The sequence below is a fragment of the Aspergillus caelatus genome (genome assembly GCF_009193585.1).
Source record: "Aspergillus caelatus strain CBS 763.97 unplaced genomic scaffold BDV27scaffold_4, whole genome shotgun sequence".
NCBI classification, from domain to species: domain Eukaryota; kingdom Fungi; phylum Ascomycota; class Eurotiomycetes; order Eurotiales; family Aspergillaceae; genus Aspergillus; species Aspergillus caelatus.
The window spans coordinates 202,177-221,551 of record NW_022475267.1 but is presented as its reverse complement, the minus strand read 5'-3'; the positions used below and the strand labels follow the sequence as shown (position 1 = coordinate 221,551).

The window sequence follows — 19,375 nt, the reverse complement described above, 5'->3', positions numbered from 1 at the left end:
TGAGGCAGCGCTTAATCACGAATACTATGACGACAAATAACGTCCAACGCTCGCAAGGGGCGTGCCTTCCTCTTTCCAGCCCGAAGATCCAAAAACACCAAAGAAGACTGAAAATGAAAAGAATCATCACATAAGGAAGAAAAAAGATCAAAAAACCTAGCCAGCCTTGCTGATGATCCCCAGCCGATACCGTGGGATCATTAGCAGAGTCTAGGGAAAATCCCCGGGCCCAGGGATTTTATTACTACGATCAAACCCGCGACGCCTTATCCCCGGCCGCTGGAAAAGGACGTCGAGGGGCGGGTTCGAACGGAGACCGCTGTGTTGCAGTAGCCATGCTGGCGTGGCCATGCCAAGGCCTCAGTCTTGACCGCTGCACCATCCGGGTCTCTATTGTCATAGGCGTTGTTCCCTAAAAACATGAGGAATGGCCAGGTGCCCGATTAGGAAGGTGTGACGTCTGCAGGTCACTGGGTCAGGAGGGGCCGAGTCTCACTGTCGAGGAAGGACCAGGGTGGCATTGGTGCATCAGTACAATGACTCGTTAATTGGTGGTATATGCACCCAGGATATCTCTCGCATTCTGTGGAAGATGGTCCTTGTAAAGGTGGATGCTTTCCACAATTGGTATTGAGCGATAGGCAATCCTGTGCCTGTGGCCATGGCCATGACCCGGACGTAATACCTGGACAGGACACATTGCGAGTAATCTCAAAAGGGCATATTCCATATACGGAGAGTGTTGTGGCTAGCATATATTTGACAGACACAATCTTTTCACAGAGCCAAGCTGCGTTCTAGGCTTTGCCGGTGACGCACTGCATGGGCCACTGGACGTAGTGTTGGTGATAGACGTCGAGGTTACGATAAATCCCAATGAGAATGTGTTTAGGCCAATCTTGAAGGAACCAATTCCCGGTAAGCTCATCCAACAAGAGGACGAAATAGGAAAATAGCACTAATGCCGGCTGGTGTCGCTGCCTAAGTCCAACCATGAAAACGTCTGGCAGTCTGTAGAGCCAGCCGAAGATGCATGGCCATAAAAGCGCAGTCGTTATAGGCGAAGACGGGCTATAGATAACATCGTAACACTGGCAAAGTCGTTCGAACACCATATTATAAACAGAAGAAAGCGTATCGTTTCCGCCGAGTTCGGAATCTATAAGATGTCGCAGCTGACCCATCCAGTAGCCATATTCACAAGTGATAGTTGAACTTCTGGCGGTACCTGTTGACTCTGCGTCCGGTTCTGACTCGGAACCCGATTCCCCCTCATCACCTCTTAAAACTATATCTGGTGAAAACAACTTGCTGCTTATTTCCAGTACTGTCCGGACACCCATGAATAAGGATAGAAAACCCCCTTGGCCATCATCACTGAAAGCCATATACTCACCTGCCCGCGGCCCTATGGCGAATGAGCAGATGAAGATGTACACAGCGGCGGTGTAAACTGCATGGCAGTTTTCTTTATTTAGCCGTGGCACTGCAGCTGCCACTTCTCGGATGGCAAGGTTATAGTGCCGTTCAGCTACCACATGGTAGTCCTTCCCTTGGATGGCAGACTGTTGAAGCTGAACGATTTCTGGACGCCGTGCCAACTGAAAGCCCGAACAAGCAAGCAGGAGGCGCAGGACGTACGGAAAAGTGAAACCAAGACGAGAAAGTTGAGATAGCTGCACTCTCGCTGCACTCTGACATTCGGAACCGCCAGAGTCTGTTGGATTTAAGAAGTTATGGAACAGCTCCATATCGATTATAGTAAACTCAAATGGTCGACATGCCAACGTCGGAAGAATTCGGTCAGATGAGGAGCATTGCAGTAGCTGTATTGATAGAGACTTGCGAGTTCTATGTGCACGCTTTGGTGGCTTGAAGTTGGATTGATATGATGAAATAAATGTTTGATGGCGCTTGCTTGGCACCTTCCTGGGCGCCGTCGCCGGTGGCTGCGCGTTCGCGTTCTCTGCTGGTGTTGGTAGATTGGTACTCGATTCCTCGAGCTGATAATCACACTCCACTGAGTGACGCAGACAACCACCGCAGGATGGCCGAACCTCATCGCACTGAGTACAGTTGTCAATCGACGGGTACTATAATCGAGAATAATCACGGAGTGCACCTACTTTGATCCTGCGACGTTTACAGTTGCCACATCCAAGACGTGATTTCCGATGTGATTTACGAGAGCCATTGGCCATGCCGTAGAGGGTCATATTATAGGTGGCTTCTCTTTAAATAGAGGAACGTTCATCGCGAGATAGGGTTGGAAGTGAGAATAGCAGTCGTGCCTGAGAATCGTCGCCAATACTTCGGAGAAACTTTTGTCGCTTCATTCAGGGGCTCAGTCAGCATTTTCCCTCTCCGTGATTGGTCTTGGCTGGCTCAAGCTCCATCCACAACCATTACGACAACCACGGAACCGTGAAAGGAGGGAGAAGATAGATAGCTTTTTACATGTCCTCTGTCTGCGGAATTGAAACTGCTAATTATAGAAGCACTCCGAGCTAGACATGTGTAGGGAAGAAGGCAACCCTGGGAACACTGGTCCTTCTAGCATTTGCTGCCATAGTATTGCATCCCAACAGTCATCCACCCCGTCGCCCATACCCTCTAAAGCAATTTGACCAAATCTGAACTCGGTCGCCACTTGGCCTGGGTCAGGCTGATTTGTAGGGAAGGGGAAGTGCCTTCCTGATTCGTTTGAATCTGAGTCCGCAGAAGCCGAAGGGCAGTGGGTAATCTCGTTAACAACTGTAGAGTGCTGCATCATCAAGCTCGGATGGTTTCGCAGCCTCTGTTTCGGCCCTGGTAAGTCTTGATGCTTCTCCAGCCAGGATATCATACTGCCTATGACCCTCTTGCTATTTGCCCAAACATCATTACCACGTGAGACTTCCCCATGCTTTTCGATTGCCGCTCGCCCGATTCCATGGATTCTCCGTCCAAACCCAGTTGTTTTTTCCCACTCAAGGTCGGACAACAAAAGGACCTTCGAAAGGACTAACAGTGCATACCAGAGATATGTATAAAATGGTAGAGGGAGGTGGACCACGATTTCTGGTAAGGACTTAAGGAAGGACGTAATGACGCTCTCTGCTGATGAAATAAGATTACCAAGCTGGTTCATTTCGTCGAGGAGGAACCTGTCATTCCTGTGGTAGACTATTTGTCCAAGAACAAGAACGGGTTTGATTTTCACTTCAAATATATATGCGTCTTTTGATGACCTAGAATTGGTAACTGGCAACAAGATGTCTCAGGGACGAATGGATTATGCAGAGGTAACTCACACGTGCCACTTCCGTGTTGTCGAGCTTCGTATTCGATCTCTTGAAATAAACAAAATTTGTGATCGAGCCTCTGGATGCCCGCCTCTAATATCCGTTCTCCATGTAAGGGTGAATCTCTATGCCTGTGCACATTGCCGTTGAATACCTCTGCACTCTTTTGAGCTAGCACCCTCACGTCTATATAGGTTTTCAGAAGTGTATCTGATGGGAATTCAGGACTCTTCATCAAACTATCACAGCATTGATTAATCCAATCGGTGTGTTTCATGAACAACTGCTGTCGGAAAAGCGACGACCTTATTGCAATGTCAGCGGGTTGAAGTAAGCAATAAGTAGATTCCTTACACAGAGCACAAATAAAATGTCCCCAGGAGAGCCCTCTTTCCGGTGGCTGAATCACTCGCTAGTCGCTGATGTGCACTGTTGGGCCTTCCTAAGCTGGCTGCAATGTTCCGCATAGTGAAGTTGGGCTGCCGATCGAGCCCAAGATCAGCAACCATTGTGACAGTTATTTGAAGGAACATGTACATGTGTGGCAGCATCGACTCCCAATGATAATGGTACCATGCTGTGTAGACAAGAAGACCCAAGAGTAGATCTATGTTCCGTTCGTTGTTCATAATGATACGTGTACTGACGGTTCGCTTGACTTCATGGTCCAGATCCTTTTGTAAGGCCGGTCTGTCTTCCGAACTGACAGTCATGATAGCCACCAATAAGAAAGGATATTCCTGGCGAAGACTGATTGCATTCATTGAGTCGGTAATTATGACAAACGGAAACTGCGGCATTTTGACCGTGCGAAACTTGTCCAGGAGTCGGTTACACTGAGCTAAGGTGAGGACACCGTGAGTCAACAAGTCGCCACGCTCGCCCAAGCGAGGGTACGGAGAGATGGACTTTGTGTATTTAATTGACGCATTATATTCATGTAGAGTATCTGGCGCTACCTCATCTCCGGACATGCCGTGTCCGCACACTCCCCCGTCCTGTGGCTTCAGTCAGACAACACTGCATGTCCACACATAATAAAAGTCAACTTCCCCTTTGTGTTAGCTGATTGCGAAGCTCATTGATCTGGTCTTGAAGCTCGTCAATCCGGCTTTTTCTACCTGGATTATTCGGCGGAGTGCTCGGGAAATCACAAGGACGGCCCAATCGAGAGCAACGTTGACACTCTTTGTCATTGCCTTGTATAGAACATTTGACTTTCAATTCAATACATCGGAAGCATGCATGACGTCTTGACGATTGTCGTCGATTCATATTAAACGATGATATAAATTCTCGTGAAAGGAGAAGAGCGACCGCAGAAGTCGTTGAAGGTCGGAGAGTCGGAATCGGAATCGGAACCGGAGTAGGGGTTGAACACGTGCCAGATCAGTTGTATATCAACATTTGCCTTTCTCAGTAGAGTTTGGGTTCATGTAGCATTTCTATCATTATAATAGAAAGGTACTCTGTATCTTATCGTGAATCACCGGCTTACATTAGAGTATGTTAGCTGATAGTATGCTTGGCCGCTATAAGGTTCGGCCTAAGCTCTGTTCTGAAATATATATTCACCCCCATAATACCCTCTGCCACTCTTCTTTCAACCGCTGAGATAAATTGTTGCTCTACTCAAATAAAAGATCTATCAAACTACTGAAATCCATTCTATTTCGTATCTTTTGTATACCCATGATGCTACGAGGGACCCAGGAAATCTTAGCAATTGGTATTAACCCATTGAGATCTAATTCCTACGGTGGAGCGATCGAAAACCAAGCAGTTAAGGGGGTCCCTCCTCAACAGAAGATTGAAAGCAACGACAGCTCCTACTCCGAAGTATACTCCCCAAGAGCTATGGCCAGCCCTGGAAAAATGAACCCTGAATTCATTCAACCCCTTATCAGGTAGTATCCATTACCCTACGGAGTACTTGAATAGGCAGGCATTACTGTCTTTAATATATTTAGAACACCGGCTAAAACGGATTTAGGTCTCCACAATTGACAACTCAGCCAACCACATATGAAGAAACCCAAACCAAAGAGTTGGGAGAAGAGGTAAAAGCTTGGCCAAGAGCAAAGGAAAAAGCGAATGCCGATCGCAATCATATCGTTAATGAGTGGTCACACTGCCGTCGCTCTTTGGTCAGTGATGCCTCATTACCCCACCAGACCATTCGAACACCAGTTCAAGATGAAAATTAGACAATGTGGCCCTGAAAACGGCATTTTTGAGTGATTATCGCTTTGACGTGTAGTCGCTCGCCAGTTTTTGCCTTTTTCCTTTTTGTTCTCTCTCTCTCTCTTTTTTTTAACGGATTGGACCAGTAAAGATATCCAAATGATTCTGTTACACAGTGCCTTACTATCTTCCTTCGATCAAAATGTGCATAGATTAGACCTGTGCTAGGATGACACAACATAAGCGAAAGATCCGGAAAGAATAAAGTCATTGATGCATGAAATTCACGAGAGAAAGGGGTTGAATCGCATGTTGAATTTGCCCAATACAGTTCTTCTATAGTATGATAGCAGCTTGTACATGATCCATGATAGGTCCTGTCGAAACCTTAGATATATATCAAGCGTACGGTTCGGTTGGGCTAAGCTATGCAGCCGAGACAAATGGAGAGGGACACAGGTTTATATCAAAAATTCCGGTCATCCTGGTGCATTTTTAGCGAGTGATTTAGACTTGCGATAGGTTCCGACGTTAAGATGATGCGCCAAGATGTATGTACTCTGGAGTGCATGCGCCGACTAGTCAAGGTCCCGGAAAATGCCGGAAAATATTACGCTTAGACCTCTCCGAATCAAAATATACTGAAGTCCCCCGTGTACATCTGAGCGTTCTGTAAAACGTCTGATTGAAGCATTTTAGGTAGTGAGCCGAATTTGTGCCGAGAGAGGATGCGAGACAAAGAAATCGAAGAAATACGGATGTTGGTCTAGGCTTCTGGGACAGGCTATCCCGACCTCTTGGAGCTTTCCAATAAAGAACGCTCTTAGAATCTGAGACTCTAGACCTATCCATGCTACCATTGGTGTCTATCGCTGGCTCGGCATACTCCGTAATATGGACTTCCGGGAGTAGCGCGGGACTAGGCCCTAAGCGAGTCCAGTACCCACACCTAGCTGAAAGCCGTGGTGGCCAAGCGAATAGCTTTCGGAGATTGGCTGTGTGGCTGTGGAGTATCACATTAGTGCTGCGACCTGTTCCTATCCTCCTATGGCATAGTTGGTGGTCTACTCCCGACAGAGGTAAGTGCTACTACAAGCTATCCACCCAAGTGCCGTTCCTGGCTCCGGAGGTGGGCCTCCGAATGTCACTGAATTCTGACACTGAGGGAACAAAGGATTAATGAACAGGCCCACCCGATTTCTATATAAGGATCGACTTCCTCCCCCTCTCGAGGGACCTTCTTACATGCAAGCTACTTACTCACACTGCCCTTGCGTTGAAATCTGAAAAGCATAACCTTAAAAGGTATCTCGAACCGTCTTTGTTTGACGCAGATCGTTCCATGTGACTAATGACCCCCCAGCCCTTCAAACCCACTTGATCTATCGGCAAATATGCGTCTCGCCTATCTCATCCTCTCTGTCTTTGTCGCCACCGTGGCCGCGGTGCCCAACCAATGCACACCCAACGGTCTGCCATGCGATTCGCAAACTCCTTGCTGCTCGAAGGTCTGCGTCATTCAGGGTGACCTCGGCAGCCCCAACGAGAATGGTACCTGCCAGTGAGCGTTGGAAAATCCAGTGGACTTGGCCTTGTTACAGCTGCATACAATCGAGGCTTGAGGATGGAAGGACCAAAGGGATGATGGAGTTGCACACTGCTGTTGATTTATCAAAGAGATACCACCATCACGAAGATATGTTGAAACCAGTCAATTAACTGATTGCCGAATACGACTCGTAATTTTCCTTTTCGCCTTTCTTGAAAAGATCTAGCTTCGATGTCATTCGACACCATCGTATCGATTTGGCATTCGAGTATACCAGTGGAGATCTCCTTTCCTGCATAGTCACGAGGAATGCGCAGATACTTACTTGATCGAGCGTCCATCCACTACACTATAGGGAACAGTTGTGATAAGATCGACAAACTCATGGAGGATCCGCAGGTCCGCACAGTCGATCTTTGTCTCGCGATCGTAACGGCCCACGACCAGTAGATCGTTTACTCTTTGAGGTAAATGATAGGCGACGTCAGATTCTGGGTCCCCGACTGGGGAGGTATTCGTGAATCAAGCTGAATAGTTAATGGTTTGTATCAGGAGAGACAGTTGATGTACAATGGCAAATCCGTTCATGGAAGCCCCCCTGATATCCTGACCCAAAAAAGGAAATTCTCCTTTGTCCCCGTGAGCGACCCCTGACTATACCCGATTGGGAAAATGCCAATCCTTTCAGGCAGTCAGGCAGCCGAGCCCTCTTTTGTAGAGGCACATCCTGTCTACACGAACCAGGCTGAATGATCAAAAAAAATTGCACAGTTTAGCCGACCTTCGTTATAATCTTGAGCCTGTTCAGCAGTCAGCTAAACCTATCGAAAGGACTCTAGAACTTACTACGGCATCAACAAAATACCCTCAACCCCTTCCGTGACCCACATTTCTGATCTTGGCGAAAGATTACTAGTCTCTGGAAATATTTAGGCAGAATCAAAGTCAATCCAGAGTACGGAGTATCCTTATCTTGTTCTTCTAAAGATGTCATCATATTTCGGGGCAACAGTTCGTCATGGAGAACATATGCCTCGTGAATCTCGTCTTGAATCTGGCGGATCTTAGCCAGGTGCTGTTCTGAAAAGTTGGATAAGCTTATCGTTTGCAGACTTTGAATATATTCGATAAAAATAACATATGGCGGCAGTCTCTCGCCGAGAAAGATATAGGGATTTGATCAGATAGACGGCTGAATGTCTTGAATCGTCCCATAGAAGGATGGAATAACGCCCGTCTCCCACGGACCCTTTGATTGCATTCGATGGTATGTGGTGGACTCAGAAACAAAGAGGTTGAGTTCGCGGTCAGGGTTATTAAATGCAGACGGGCCTCGGTTATGATACTTTAACTAAAGCAAAAGCCCAGTAAACCAATAAAACTAGGATACATATCCTCTCCCTGAAACGGACTTTGGCAACCAACCACCGAGTTCTCACTCTCGTGGAACTTCTCAAGGAATTCAACATCTGATGGCTTCAACTGGATCTCATGAATGTCAGGACTATATGAAGTTGGTAACTAAGCGGAAGGCGAAGGTTGAACCAGATTTGTGTGTGTCTCTGGACGTAGACAGAGGCATTCGAATCTTTTTAGGTTACCCTTCTTGCCTGAGGCATAAAGCGGCAGCCATTGCCAATTTAATGTGTCATTACACCGTGTCTTAGGTTGGAATATACCCATTTCTAATTATTTTACTATTGATCGGGATTGAAATAACCTATACATTGGGAGTAAAGCCTGGACTAATTCCTACGAGCCGATGAAAAAGGATCAGTACCAGATCTCTGCTAGGTGGTGTTGGTTGTCATGCCCACTGTACTTTCAACCAAGGAGAAGATATCCCACTATACCTATATATGAAGGAATAGCACAATGTGTTCCCTACTTCTGATCTTATGCATAGGCATGCGCATATTAGGTAAAATCAAGTAGACCTAAGACAACTGTGCTATTCAGGAAGGGCCATTCACCTTCACGTTTCCCTATATCATAGTAGGTCAATCGGTTAATTAGTGGATTTATTAACTAATTTCCACTGAATGGAAGTCCATGGACTTCAGCATCATACACAAGTATTCACATGCATCTTCTTTATTCGATCTGTGTCAAGATATCCTGACCGACTAAGATTGACCACCATACCCAGGTAAACAAGCCAGCAACTCATCTCTCTCTGCATATATCGACACCGCATTAGCATCACTAATCCAATAGGCATATATAAGACAAGCTCACCAGCTTTATCGTTAAACATAACCGAAATATCGTCATGCTCAAGCGGATAATCAAGCTCATCTAGACACACGAACCCCGGCATGTGCGGTTTAATTTCCGGTAGAGCAAACTTGGCATCCTTAATGACAATCCCCCACAGATCACTTTTGTCGATCGGCTGAAAAGCATCTGTGCATCTGACTTCGAAGTTCATGCAGTTACCATGCGGCGACTGGTAGAAGAATGCAATCAATTGGAACTTCCCTTTTTGTTGCACAAGCTGTACCCGCGTAAAGTTAGCTTCCCAACGGTTGCGGATGGAAAATAACTTTCGCGGGCGGTTGATGATGAACCTCTTTGCTACGCTTTTTTATTGTTGTATGTTAGTAGGGCTCTTTCGGGCTGATGGGGGCAGAGCGTACCGGTCAAAGCGCACTTTGTAGCCTGTTATTGCCTGTTGGAAACTGTGTAGGTCTAGATGATGGGCGTTTTCTGTGAGTCCCTTGTGCGGAGAGGCTTTTACACCACCTGGACATACCTTCTATAGAGTTGAATTCTATTCGGCGTAAAGTGAATTTGGTCTGTATGGCATTTATCACTTTGGTCAACTCGTCCCTTAACTTGTCGCTGTTGGTGTCTTGTCTAACGCAAACTGTCAGGTCACTTTGCGGAGGTCGCAGGATATTCAACACTTTGTCGTCGAGAACGCAAAGACCAATCCTAAGATGAGAGGGTGCTACAGCGAAATTAGCAGGGCAAATCAGCCAGGACCTGGGATTGGGAAAACAAACGTAGATTGATTCGGTCTGTAATAGACCCCCAGGTAGTCTCTATAATCACTCTCAACGTCTCTGACCAAACAGTATTGCCGTACGGGCTTCGGCCAGCTCCGTCCTTCTCCTCGATCACACATGCCATGCTTTCTCCGACCTCGAGATGTCGGATATTTTGCATGTCAGAATCTCGATCGGGAGGCTCTGATAGGGCAAAGGAGCGTATAGCAAACTTCTCCGACATAGTTTCATGGTCTCGAGGAATAGCGCCCAACAGCAGCGCATGCAATAGGCCGCGGGCGTGGTGATCGTGGAAGGTAAGTGAGATAGAGAGTCTATGGGATCCCTCTCGGACCTGGAGCAGCAGGCCTGGAAATCCATTATCGTCTTCATAAATGCCATACAGCAGCGGGGTGCTGTTAAGGAAGTAGTGAGAAGCCCTGCTGATCATCTTAGCTTGCGGCGGGGTAGCGACGAAGAGACGAAATCCACAATGCACCCTGCGCTCTGTTTTTCCTTCTTTGACCATTTCAAACTTCTCAAATAATCGGACTTTGCATTGTTCCACTGGCCCCGAGGGGAAGTTGCTGGGTCTATCGTGACTTATGTAGTGACAGAACCCTACGGTATCCTCGAATACGAGGGTGTCGAGCTCACCTGCAACGAGGAGAGTCTCGGTGTGCATGATCTCCTGCGCAATCTCCCATACCATCTTGAAGCTCTGTTCAGTGAGCTGCACCTGAGCGATGTGTTGCGGTCTGATTATGATATGTAGTACTGAACGAGCTGCATCCCAGTAGACATCATGCCATGAGACCCCCCTTTTCCGACTCGAATGGACTTCGATATAAACAGCTTCTGTTTGGCTGGCAAAAGCAGCCACTATCTCCCAGCTTGATTGAAGACGAATAAACGAGAGCACGCACTCGAAGGAGTGTGATGGAATATCGTCTCCCTCATTGACCAATGTCAGACTGACAAATTCGCTTCCGTAAGAAAACAATGTCTCGGTATCGCCGAAAGCTAAAGGGGGGGTGTTATCAGCCGACTGGGGCCATCGATCTGGACAAAGTATCTCGCGTTCCTTCGGACTGCAGGACGGGTACATTATCCACAAGCTTCTATCAACATCGATCCCAGTTATTTGGTCACGTTTTGTCTCCAGTAAGAAGGAGATAGTTTGGCCAAGTCCCTGAAGGTATTGCTGGACACACCTGTATTGCTCCAGAAGTGCAATGTTAAAGTCTTTATCATCTAGAAATTCGCCACGGCCTAACCTAGGTATGATGGATTGACAAATCCACCAGGCCTTTGCGAGATTGACGGCTGCCTGAATAGGCTTTGGCGATGCGACCGCATCTCTGTTAGCCACAGGCACTGAGCCCTTATGGAAGCTCACGATCTCCAATTGTTCCTTTCCCTTAAATGCCCACCATATCGCGGCCCTGACCCAGTCTTCTGCTGGTATGTCTTCAAATGGCTTCAAAGTGTTAACGAAAGGGCCAAATATGTCATCTAAGTGCTTCTTCAGGGTCGAAGTGTCTCCCGCATCACTGCCTTGTAAGTCACTTGAAGGAGGGAAATGATCCGTGAGGCGTTGCATCATCAAGCTGGCGCTCGTGTTCAGACAGGAGATATCAGTACTCCGGTCGGAAGGAGGTTTCGGGAGGGTATAAGGGGTCATATAGGGTTTGTCCAGTGAGTCAAGGAACGGTGTGGCTTTAGGGAGCTCCCTGGGCTTCGGACTAGGATGATGGACTGCACCAGTTACGGATGGTTAGCCTTTCTGAGACAAAAGAATATGAGAACCTCAGTCCACAGGATACGCACGCTGGATGTGAGATCCACCACCTTGCAGTGTCGCGGGTTGTATAGTTAAAGGATGAGCATCATGCCGGTCGGGGGCTTCAGCATCTTCGCCGCTTTTGGCGGCAAGAAAGTCTCTGATTTCTTCTGCCTTGCTCTCTTCGATGTCTTCGCTGCGTACCGCATCATAAGTCTGCTTCAACCACCTCATATTTTTTTGAATTTGCCACCTTGTGGTAAGCCTGCTTCGAAAGGGTGAATGAATTTGAGGTCGAACGGCGGCTTTATATCCAAGCCAGTGTTTACGGAAGGCTATCTGCAGAGCCGCTGGATGTTAGGTAACCCCACCCCGTGTCTCATTATGAAGCGACTTCACAGACTTAACTGTAATGGTACGGCTCAGAAGACCCCACGATACCTTGAACCGAAGTCCTCAAATCAGGAATTGGGTAGGCCAATTGAAAGAGCGTTTTCAGACCGCTCCAAGAGAGCGGCGAGCTGAATACGCACATTGAATGGGCCTATTTTAGCTTAGGGTCTCGGTTGCTAGAAGCTGGGGCACTCGGGAAGGCCACTGATGGCTGTGGGATAATCATTCCTAGTTGCTCCTTTCTCTCTAACCTACCCTTTGCACTCGCGCATTGATGGAAAATTCCAATCGAATGACTTGATATGATTGCACGCGCAACGAAATAGCTCTACGGAGGTGAGAATGGCCTTAGACTGTAGGAGCCCACGGTATGTACTATACTCATATTCAGCATATCGGGTCCTTATATTGGTGTATAATTTATCACTTGTTGATTTCTCTGGGATGACTAACCTTCAGCAATTGGAAGCAAGCCGGAATTACCGATGAAACTAACACTAGTATTGGTGTTTGATTAGGAGTCTATTCCCACATGATTGGGATCCATATAAGACACCGGTGTTGGATGAAATACGGAATATATTCTCCCGTCGGAAACGATAGCATATTGGTTATGTTTCAGCTTTGCTTCGGTTATTTTTGCGTCTATGATTGGTCTACAACCTATATGACTGACAGCCTATACACAAGTATTGCTAGCCCATATCAACCATGTTCACATGGTAAAGTACATGCAGCGCCATGCTGCAATAAGTTATTTGAACTTTGCAATATGGGACTTGAAAATCTTCTATGTTTTAGATGCGCCAAGGTATGGGCCCCAAGCTGCCCTGTGAAACATAACCAAGTAGAAGTCCAAGGGGACCGTTAATTTCTAGATAGATACCAACATTTGCTTGACAAGCGGGGAATACTCCCCTTTAGGAGAGGATACTTGCGATGCCCATAGCCTTAACCATATATGAGTGTTCTATGTGGGTTGATGCTAGTGTGACACTCAAGCTATATCTTTTTGACGTTGGATGCGCTTTAGTATGAACTGCAGGAATACTTTTACAACCATGAGATGTTATACTCCTACGCTATTTTATCTCTCTGGAACCATATCAAAATGTAGGGATATATTGAGGTTTATTAAGCGAAATGGCTTAGTATCGGAATCACTCATGTATGTAAGTTCGACTGAAAGATACATGCCATGCTTTCGCCGCGGTTGCTTCTAGCCACAACTCTATGGGGCCATCCGAACTGCAGTCTTCTAGGCGCTCTCTGAAACGCCAGGTCTCACTAGGGGGTTAGTTCAACCAAGGAATCCTTTTGTCTCTCAGCCGTGTGGCAACTTGCACATAACTATGACCCTGCTAGCGGCTATACATGGACCTTGGTACTGTGATTGGCGGTACCCATTTGGATTAAACTTGTGCAGAAACCCAACAAGCACACAAAGTGCTTCGTTAGTCCCGCCTAGACGTGGGGTCATAAGCTGTAAGTTAATGGCCTATTGTAGCTCATTTACCCAAGCAGTTACATATAATCCTGTTAATATAATACTACAAGTCGTTAAGCCACTCTGCCAAAGTTCGAACCTATACTATAGTGGCGTAAAGTCAGACTTTCCCATTCCCAGGCTTAACACACAGTTATATAGATCGTGAGGGTGCTTAAGCCAACCCGCCCGTCCTTATCGGTCATGGTTCACCAAGCGAGATGACCTCCACCTAAGGCTCGGGGGGTTTCCCGACTCAGCCCTAGAAAGTAAGACAGTCGCTCTCGCTAATACCGCAGAATGAGACATGCTAAGAGACTCCCTGTAGCGGTTCGATTTTGCATTGGTCACTTAAAGTATCCTATAAATATCTCAGTGTTGACCCACACCCACCTATCACTGGACGAGTAGGCTTAAGCGTTGTTGTGATGGACCCACTCTTCAGCAAATATAAGGGTCCAGAACATTGATGCTCCACAACACAAGCCTGTGGGCCGGCTAGATCCTGGGGTTATATGACACGACCCTATGTCTGGTGGTTTTTAAGAGACACGCGAAGTGGAACGACCGGCTTTTATTGGCGGAGATCTATCCTAATGTATAGCAAAGGGATAACTTCGGGTTTCGTTCTTTTCTACAAGAGTGAAAGACTAATATTGAGTTTCTCTTGGTTATTAGACTGTAGGTTACCTTTGGGCAATGCTTGATCAACCATTTCATCTTTGCTATATGACTAGCTATGGTAGGTGAGCAATCATATCGGCAATATGTTTGAAAACAAATATCTCAACGCATGTAGAACCATAAGTTTCCCGTCTTCCATACCGATACAACGTGGTGATGTGACATTTTAAACTCTTGTCCTAGGAATGTTCCAAGCCACGGCGCACTATATGAATGTCCATTACGCATCACTTCCGTTCTTCTCAGAGGCCCCAGACAACGCCTACGGCTTGAAGAATTCTACAAGATTTAGCATTGCATCCAGATACGTTCCATTGGGGTTCTCACTATTCGGCTGCACACTCGGCCAGGTATTCCCCAATCTATCAATCTGGTAGTGAGTAACGATGCCAAGATCATGGCCACTCCCATACTGAAACTCCTGCACATTATCATCGCACCACTTTTTAGTCTTGTTGTGGAGCCCGCAACCCAGTCGCTTGGACCGTTCAACAATCGGGGTCAAGGGGCGACCGAGAGAACACTTGATTGGCACCATCGCAGAACGACAGTCCTCTTCAGAGACATCCTGATAATAGGCACCCCGAGACTGGAGCAAAGGTTGCGATTTGGGCGGATGGTTTCGGATTGCAGGCCAGCATGGTCGTCAATTCGCCTCTGTTGAACTTGCCTGCCGCGTATACGCCAGTAGAATCGATGCAGTACTTTTTCCTGGAAGTTGTCGAACATTTCGATGGTGGATGCTATGTCCTCAACCCCTTTGGAATGTGGCTTAACATTATAGTTTAACTAGTAAGGGGTTATCTTAGTGAGAAAGACATACATTCGGCCCCTGCCGATAGATGGCAGTAGTATTTAGGTTCCAACTTTCATTGCTGAATTGCGACAACTTCTCTTGGCCTTCGGCTATTTGGCATCGTCTGTGGAATGAAAATATTAATAGGGCTAGATTGTTCATATCAAAATTGCAAGGAATGTGGATCCGCTAGGGTTTTGGTTCGGGGGGTAAGGGTTGTCCGCAACCTGATGAGCCGCAGTAGTACTGAAAAATTCGGATAGGTGCGAGGATATCGATTATCAACCAGGCAAGCATCTTCCAAATAACGGGACATTGAGAGTAACGGAGAACCGCCCTTTGTTTTCTGAGACCTTCACTGCCTTTTGTCATCCAGTAGCCAGGGCGTATTGTTTTTGGCAAGGGGTACTCCCTTGTTCGATGAACACTACTAAATCACATAATATACGAAGATATACAGGTCGACCATGTCTTAGGCCTATTAGTCGATTTTAGGTCGATCTATTATTGCCGAGATAAGCTACATAATAGATCCATCTGCATGCGGAGAAACAATCCCTTAACCTTCTGAATAAAATTTGCTATCAATGATAAACAAAGGAGTAGCTAACGCGCTTATGAGGGTGTTCATCATGAGGATCCCAAGTTGCCGATCCTGCGAGTCAGGATTGATATCCATCATATTTTATGAGCCTAGTAAGGGTTAAATACCCGTATCTATCGCTCCCTGGAGGCTGGGATCAAGTATAGGCAATCCCTTCACCGTCCAAGGATGCAAAATCAGTTATGTGGTGTGCTTCCTTGGGACCTAAACAAAGCTAACAATTTCCTACAGAGCACGCACAGCTCCGGGAGGAGTTGCGGGTCGGGAGATAAAGAAGCTTTGGGAATAAAAGCTTGCTGTAAGAGACATAAATACAGGCCGGCAGTCCTTTGGTACCTCCAAATACATTGGTATACGGGGCGGAAGCCTCCAGGTACCCGTTACATCTGATGTACCCTCTTCCATCAAGTCCCATACCAGCAGCTCGAGCATTCAATCCCTCTGTGTTCGGAACCCAGCCAGCCGCGAACAGAACATGTGTAATGCCTTCAATAATCTGATCTTCTTCAATCCTTCTACCACTCCTTTATCCTCGCTCGGGAGGAGCTGCCCTCATTTTTACACAATTGGAACAATAGCTCCCAGCCTCTAAATCAGCTGCATAAATTCCACCCCAACATACCCACCGCCTACAACAACCAAGTACCCCGGGACCTCCCCAAGGTCTAGCGCAGACATCGAATTCAACACCCGCAATGGATGGGTACAGACACATTGCGAGTTACGGTGGTACAAATTGGGAGTTTAAGTTAGATAAAGGACTTATAGAGGATCGAGCGGAGGAACATATTGCAAGGTTACACTGGTCCTGGCTACAGGGCATATATAGAGGAAATCCATTCTTGGGTATTTGCAACTGGGAAAGGTCAGAATATACATATATCGTTACCCCGTGTCTGGGTTCCGGGATGGAGTGACTGGACTGGGGTCTGACTTCCCGTCGATGTAATGATATCCGCTGCAACCGATAGGTAGTTCTGGTAGGGTTTGGTCAAACCCGAAGATTTTTAACTCTCAGTGCCATGGTCATCCAGATAATTTGTTTTATAGCACATAGTTTGGTGCATAGTTTAATCCGTAGGTTGTTTGGTTAAAGCTATCATGATTGCGTCAATCACGAACTATACTGGACGGCTTTGGGACTTTGACGTTAATCTTTTTTTTTTTTCTCTTTTTTCTTTTTTTCCATATGTTTTCATAAATTATGGCACAACGGTTAAGCTAGGTTTTTATAGTTTACTAATACATTATGTGCATGAGAGAAGCCCCATCTGGAAAGGCATCGTAGGATGTTAAGACCTGTATATCAGCAAAACAGATGTGGCTCACGTACCTTACACATAAATACATTGTACGTGCAATTAGTATCGCTGGGCTTCAATCGCTAAGGTTCAAACCACAGTAATACAACGTCATAGAGCTCGGGATAATAATGTAACCTACCACCTTGTTATTACAAAACAACACTGCTAGGACAATCCGCTCCGTGTGTTGACTTTTTGAACCGTTTTGAGCTGTGGTAGTCCCATGGAAACTGAAATGGATCTGATATCCCCACGCGTAAATGTTTACTAAGTTGCTGTGCCCAATCCCCTAAACCCCCCTTATTTATAGGCTGGCCTGATGCATGTCATGCTACCCAAGCACAGTTCTATACAAGTGGTGGGTAGAACACTATGTGCGAAAATGAGTTAAATTCCTTACGCCCGAGATGACCACCATATGGTAGTAGTTAGTATATATCGTTGACGTCAAATTGTAGGTTCGACGATAATATGACAGGCCAAGTGGAGACTTCCGGACGGATCTGGATGGAACTGATGGTTGCATCCAACCAAGCAGCGGGAGGGACGTGCCGTGGGTGTATCCAGAGCAGCCCGATAGTTTTCTTATCGTTAATAGGAGAACCACAGAGTGGGCACCGCATCCTAACCTCAAGCTGGCCCGCCGATATCCGCCAAGGTATCTGTCATTTACACCAATTATATACTAGTCCCAGTGTGGCATGATAAATAAGTTGGACCGTACTGAATGAGGTCGCATTTGGAAGCGACTCCCCTAAGCATGACAGCTTGACTATCGAACACAACTCTAGCTACATCTTTGTTTTTGGAAAGAGCTCTTTTTCACGTCAGTTGTGTGTCATCATCTTGTAACGGTATCTTGAAGTTGAGGGATTTGTTAAAGTTGAAACGCAGGCCGGTCAGCATTCAACAATATATAAACCCTACGCTATTTCCCTCCTCTCCCTAAAGGTCTATATTCCCGGAGCAATAGTCCAAGAGCAATACTCGCTTACCGTACCTATCACTGCCCGTTGATCACCCTTTATAGACCGAGTTTACTCGCCTACCATGCATCTTGTTAAGAGTCTAGCACTTCTTGTCCTCCCCTCTGCAATGGCCATGTCTGGTCCGATTCTCGTATGAGCTCCCACAATATCTATTGACTAAGATGCTTGTCGAAAACATATATATTGATTTGCGAAACTGATAGGGATTCGGCTTCCGTGACGACGAATGTCACAATCCTGTTGGTCCTATTGAGAGCGGAGAATGCTTTCGCACCGAATACATAGAGTAAGAATCCATGTTATGAGCTGCGAATCCCAGTGAATCTTGCTAATATTAACATCAGGTCATATGCGCTGCATGTGGGTTCTCTATGTTCGTTTTATTAGTAAGACTTACATTGAACGCGTTGATGACAGCACAATGTACTAAACCCCCTATAGTCGCAGCGACAAATGCGATGGCCCACATAGTACGGTCCCTCAGCAACCAGGTTGCTACCCAGCCAATTTACCGGGAAAGCCTTTCTCGATCAAGTGTAGGCCACTCGATGAGTAGTCATTAACATGGGTGAGCTTAGAATCCTACCTCGTCAGTTTAAACAGATCCCTGATGCATATGGTACAGAGACACTTCACTGAATCCCTTGGAAAGATGAAGACAAAAGGATAAGAGGTATAGGAAAACCAAACGAAACTCTCAAACCATTGCTCACACAAGTGGTAACGCGAACCTCATACTGTCACATCTTTGAGGGTGTCCTGTTCATTTTTTCAATACCTAATGTTTATCTATTTAATAAACACCTCGGTCTAGGTTTCCCCTATAGCCTACAGTCTATAGGTTTTCCTATACTGTTATGCGAATGCAGAGGTTATATTTTGTCAGCTGTCGCGGCTTTGCTTCTGATGTAGCGAGATGATTTGGTAGCTAAGCTATTGTCCACGGATTCCATAAAAAGTTTAAGATGAATAGGGATATTATTGATATGTAACCGTAGTAACTACGTAAATATAATAAAACTATCTAAAACTGACACGCATTAACTAAACTCTGAACCGGGGGAGTATACCATTCTGACATAATATATTTGGTCACTGCATTGTAGGTAAAGTATGAATTTCGGAAGTATGTATATTTGCTCAAGAGCAAAAGGAGTCAGCAGGATAAAGCAGTAATTGTGTGGCCAAGAAACAAAAGCTATGTTGTGTAGTAAATTCACAATCCTTCACCCCAAGAAAACGGATTAAGGTAATATTTCCCGATATACTTATTCATCATTTCCCAACACCAGTACAAGCCTGTTACTTTACCAGGCGAAATGATGTGGC

At 46.2% G+C, this 19,375-nt stretch overlaps 6 protein-coding genes across 6 annotated transcripts; 2 read left to right on the top strand and 4 right to left on the bottom strand.

The window, feature by feature from the left end:
• Window positions 1-609: 609 nt before the first annotated feature.
• Window positions 610-2,707, bottom strand: BDV27DRAFT_79167 (Zn(II)2Cys6 transcription factor domain-containing protein). The gene is made up of 2 exons (XM_032077607.1): window positions 2,127-2,707; window positions 610-2,066 (listed from the first exon to the last, which is right to left on the bottom strand). The coding sequence occupies exons 1-2, from the start codon at window positions 2,214-2,216 to the stop codon at window positions 798-800; spliced, it is 1,359 nt and encodes a 452-aa protein (XP_031933437.1). The 5' UTR covers window positions 2,217-2,707; the 3' UTR covers window positions 610-797.
• Window positions 2,351-4,559, bottom strand: BDV27DRAFT_79170 (uncharacterized protein). Its single transcript, XM_032077608.1, has 4 exons — window positions 4,334-4,559; window positions 3,639-4,282; window positions 3,294-3,589; window positions 2,351-3,219 (listed from the first exon to the last, which is right to left on the bottom strand). Exons 2-4 carry the CDS (start codon window positions 4,256-4,258, stop codon window positions 2,486-2,488), a joined length of 1,650 nt encoding a protein of 549 aa, XP_031933436.1. The 5' UTR covers window positions 4,259-4,282; window positions 4,334-4,559; the 3' UTR covers window positions 2,351-2,485.
• Window positions 4,560-6,492: 1,933 nt separating this feature from the next.
• Window positions 6,493-7,199, top strand: BDV27DRAFT_119661 (uncharacterized protein). The gene is made up of 3 exons (XM_032064917.1): window positions 6,493-6,547; window positions 6,643-6,773; window positions 6,832-7,199. The coding sequence occupies exon 3, from the start codon at window positions 6,863-6,865 to the stop codon at window positions 7,031-7,033; it is 171 nt and encodes a 56-aa protein (XP_031933435.1). The 5' UTR covers window positions 6,493-6,547; window positions 6,643-6,773; window positions 6,832-6,862; the 3' UTR covers window positions 7,034-7,199.
• Window positions 7,200-7,748: 549 nt separating this feature from the next.
• Window positions 7,749-8,745, bottom strand: BDV27DRAFT_140536 (uncharacterized protein; the record flags this gene model as incomplete). Its single annotated transcript, XM_032069675.1, has 6 exons — window positions 7,749-7,810; window positions 7,883-7,929; window positions 7,977-8,168; window positions 8,208-8,362; window positions 8,443-8,505; window positions 8,716-8,745. The coding sequence occupies 6 exons, from the start codon at window positions 8,743-8,745 to the stop codon at window positions 7,749-7,751; spliced, it is 549 nt and encodes a 182-aa protein (XP_031933434.1).
• Window positions 8,746-9,143: 398 nt separating this feature from the next.
• Window positions 9,144-12,024, bottom strand: BDV27DRAFT_152236 (uncharacterized protein; the record flags this gene model as incomplete). Its single annotated transcript, XM_032071522.1, has 6 exons — window positions 9,144-9,193; window positions 9,256-9,599; window positions 9,657-9,708; window positions 9,773-9,970; window positions 10,026-11,765; window positions 11,838-12,024. The coding sequence occupies 6 exons, from the start codon at window positions 12,022-12,024 to the stop codon at window positions 9,144-9,146; spliced, it is 2,571 nt and encodes an 856-aa protein (XP_031933433.1).
• A 5,809-nt stretch (window positions 12,025-17,833) lies between these two features.
• On the top strand, window positions 17,834-19,016 carry BDV27DRAFT_119656 (uncharacterized protein; the record flags this gene model as incomplete). Its single annotated transcript, XM_032064916.1, has 5 exons — window positions 17,834-18,176; window positions 18,250-18,332; window positions 18,391-18,432; window positions 18,488-18,614; window positions 18,672-19,016. Coding segments are annotated over exons 1-4 (305 nt in total), but the record flags the coding sequence as incomplete, so codon positions are not given.
• Window positions 19,017-19,375: the final 359 nt, after the last annotated feature.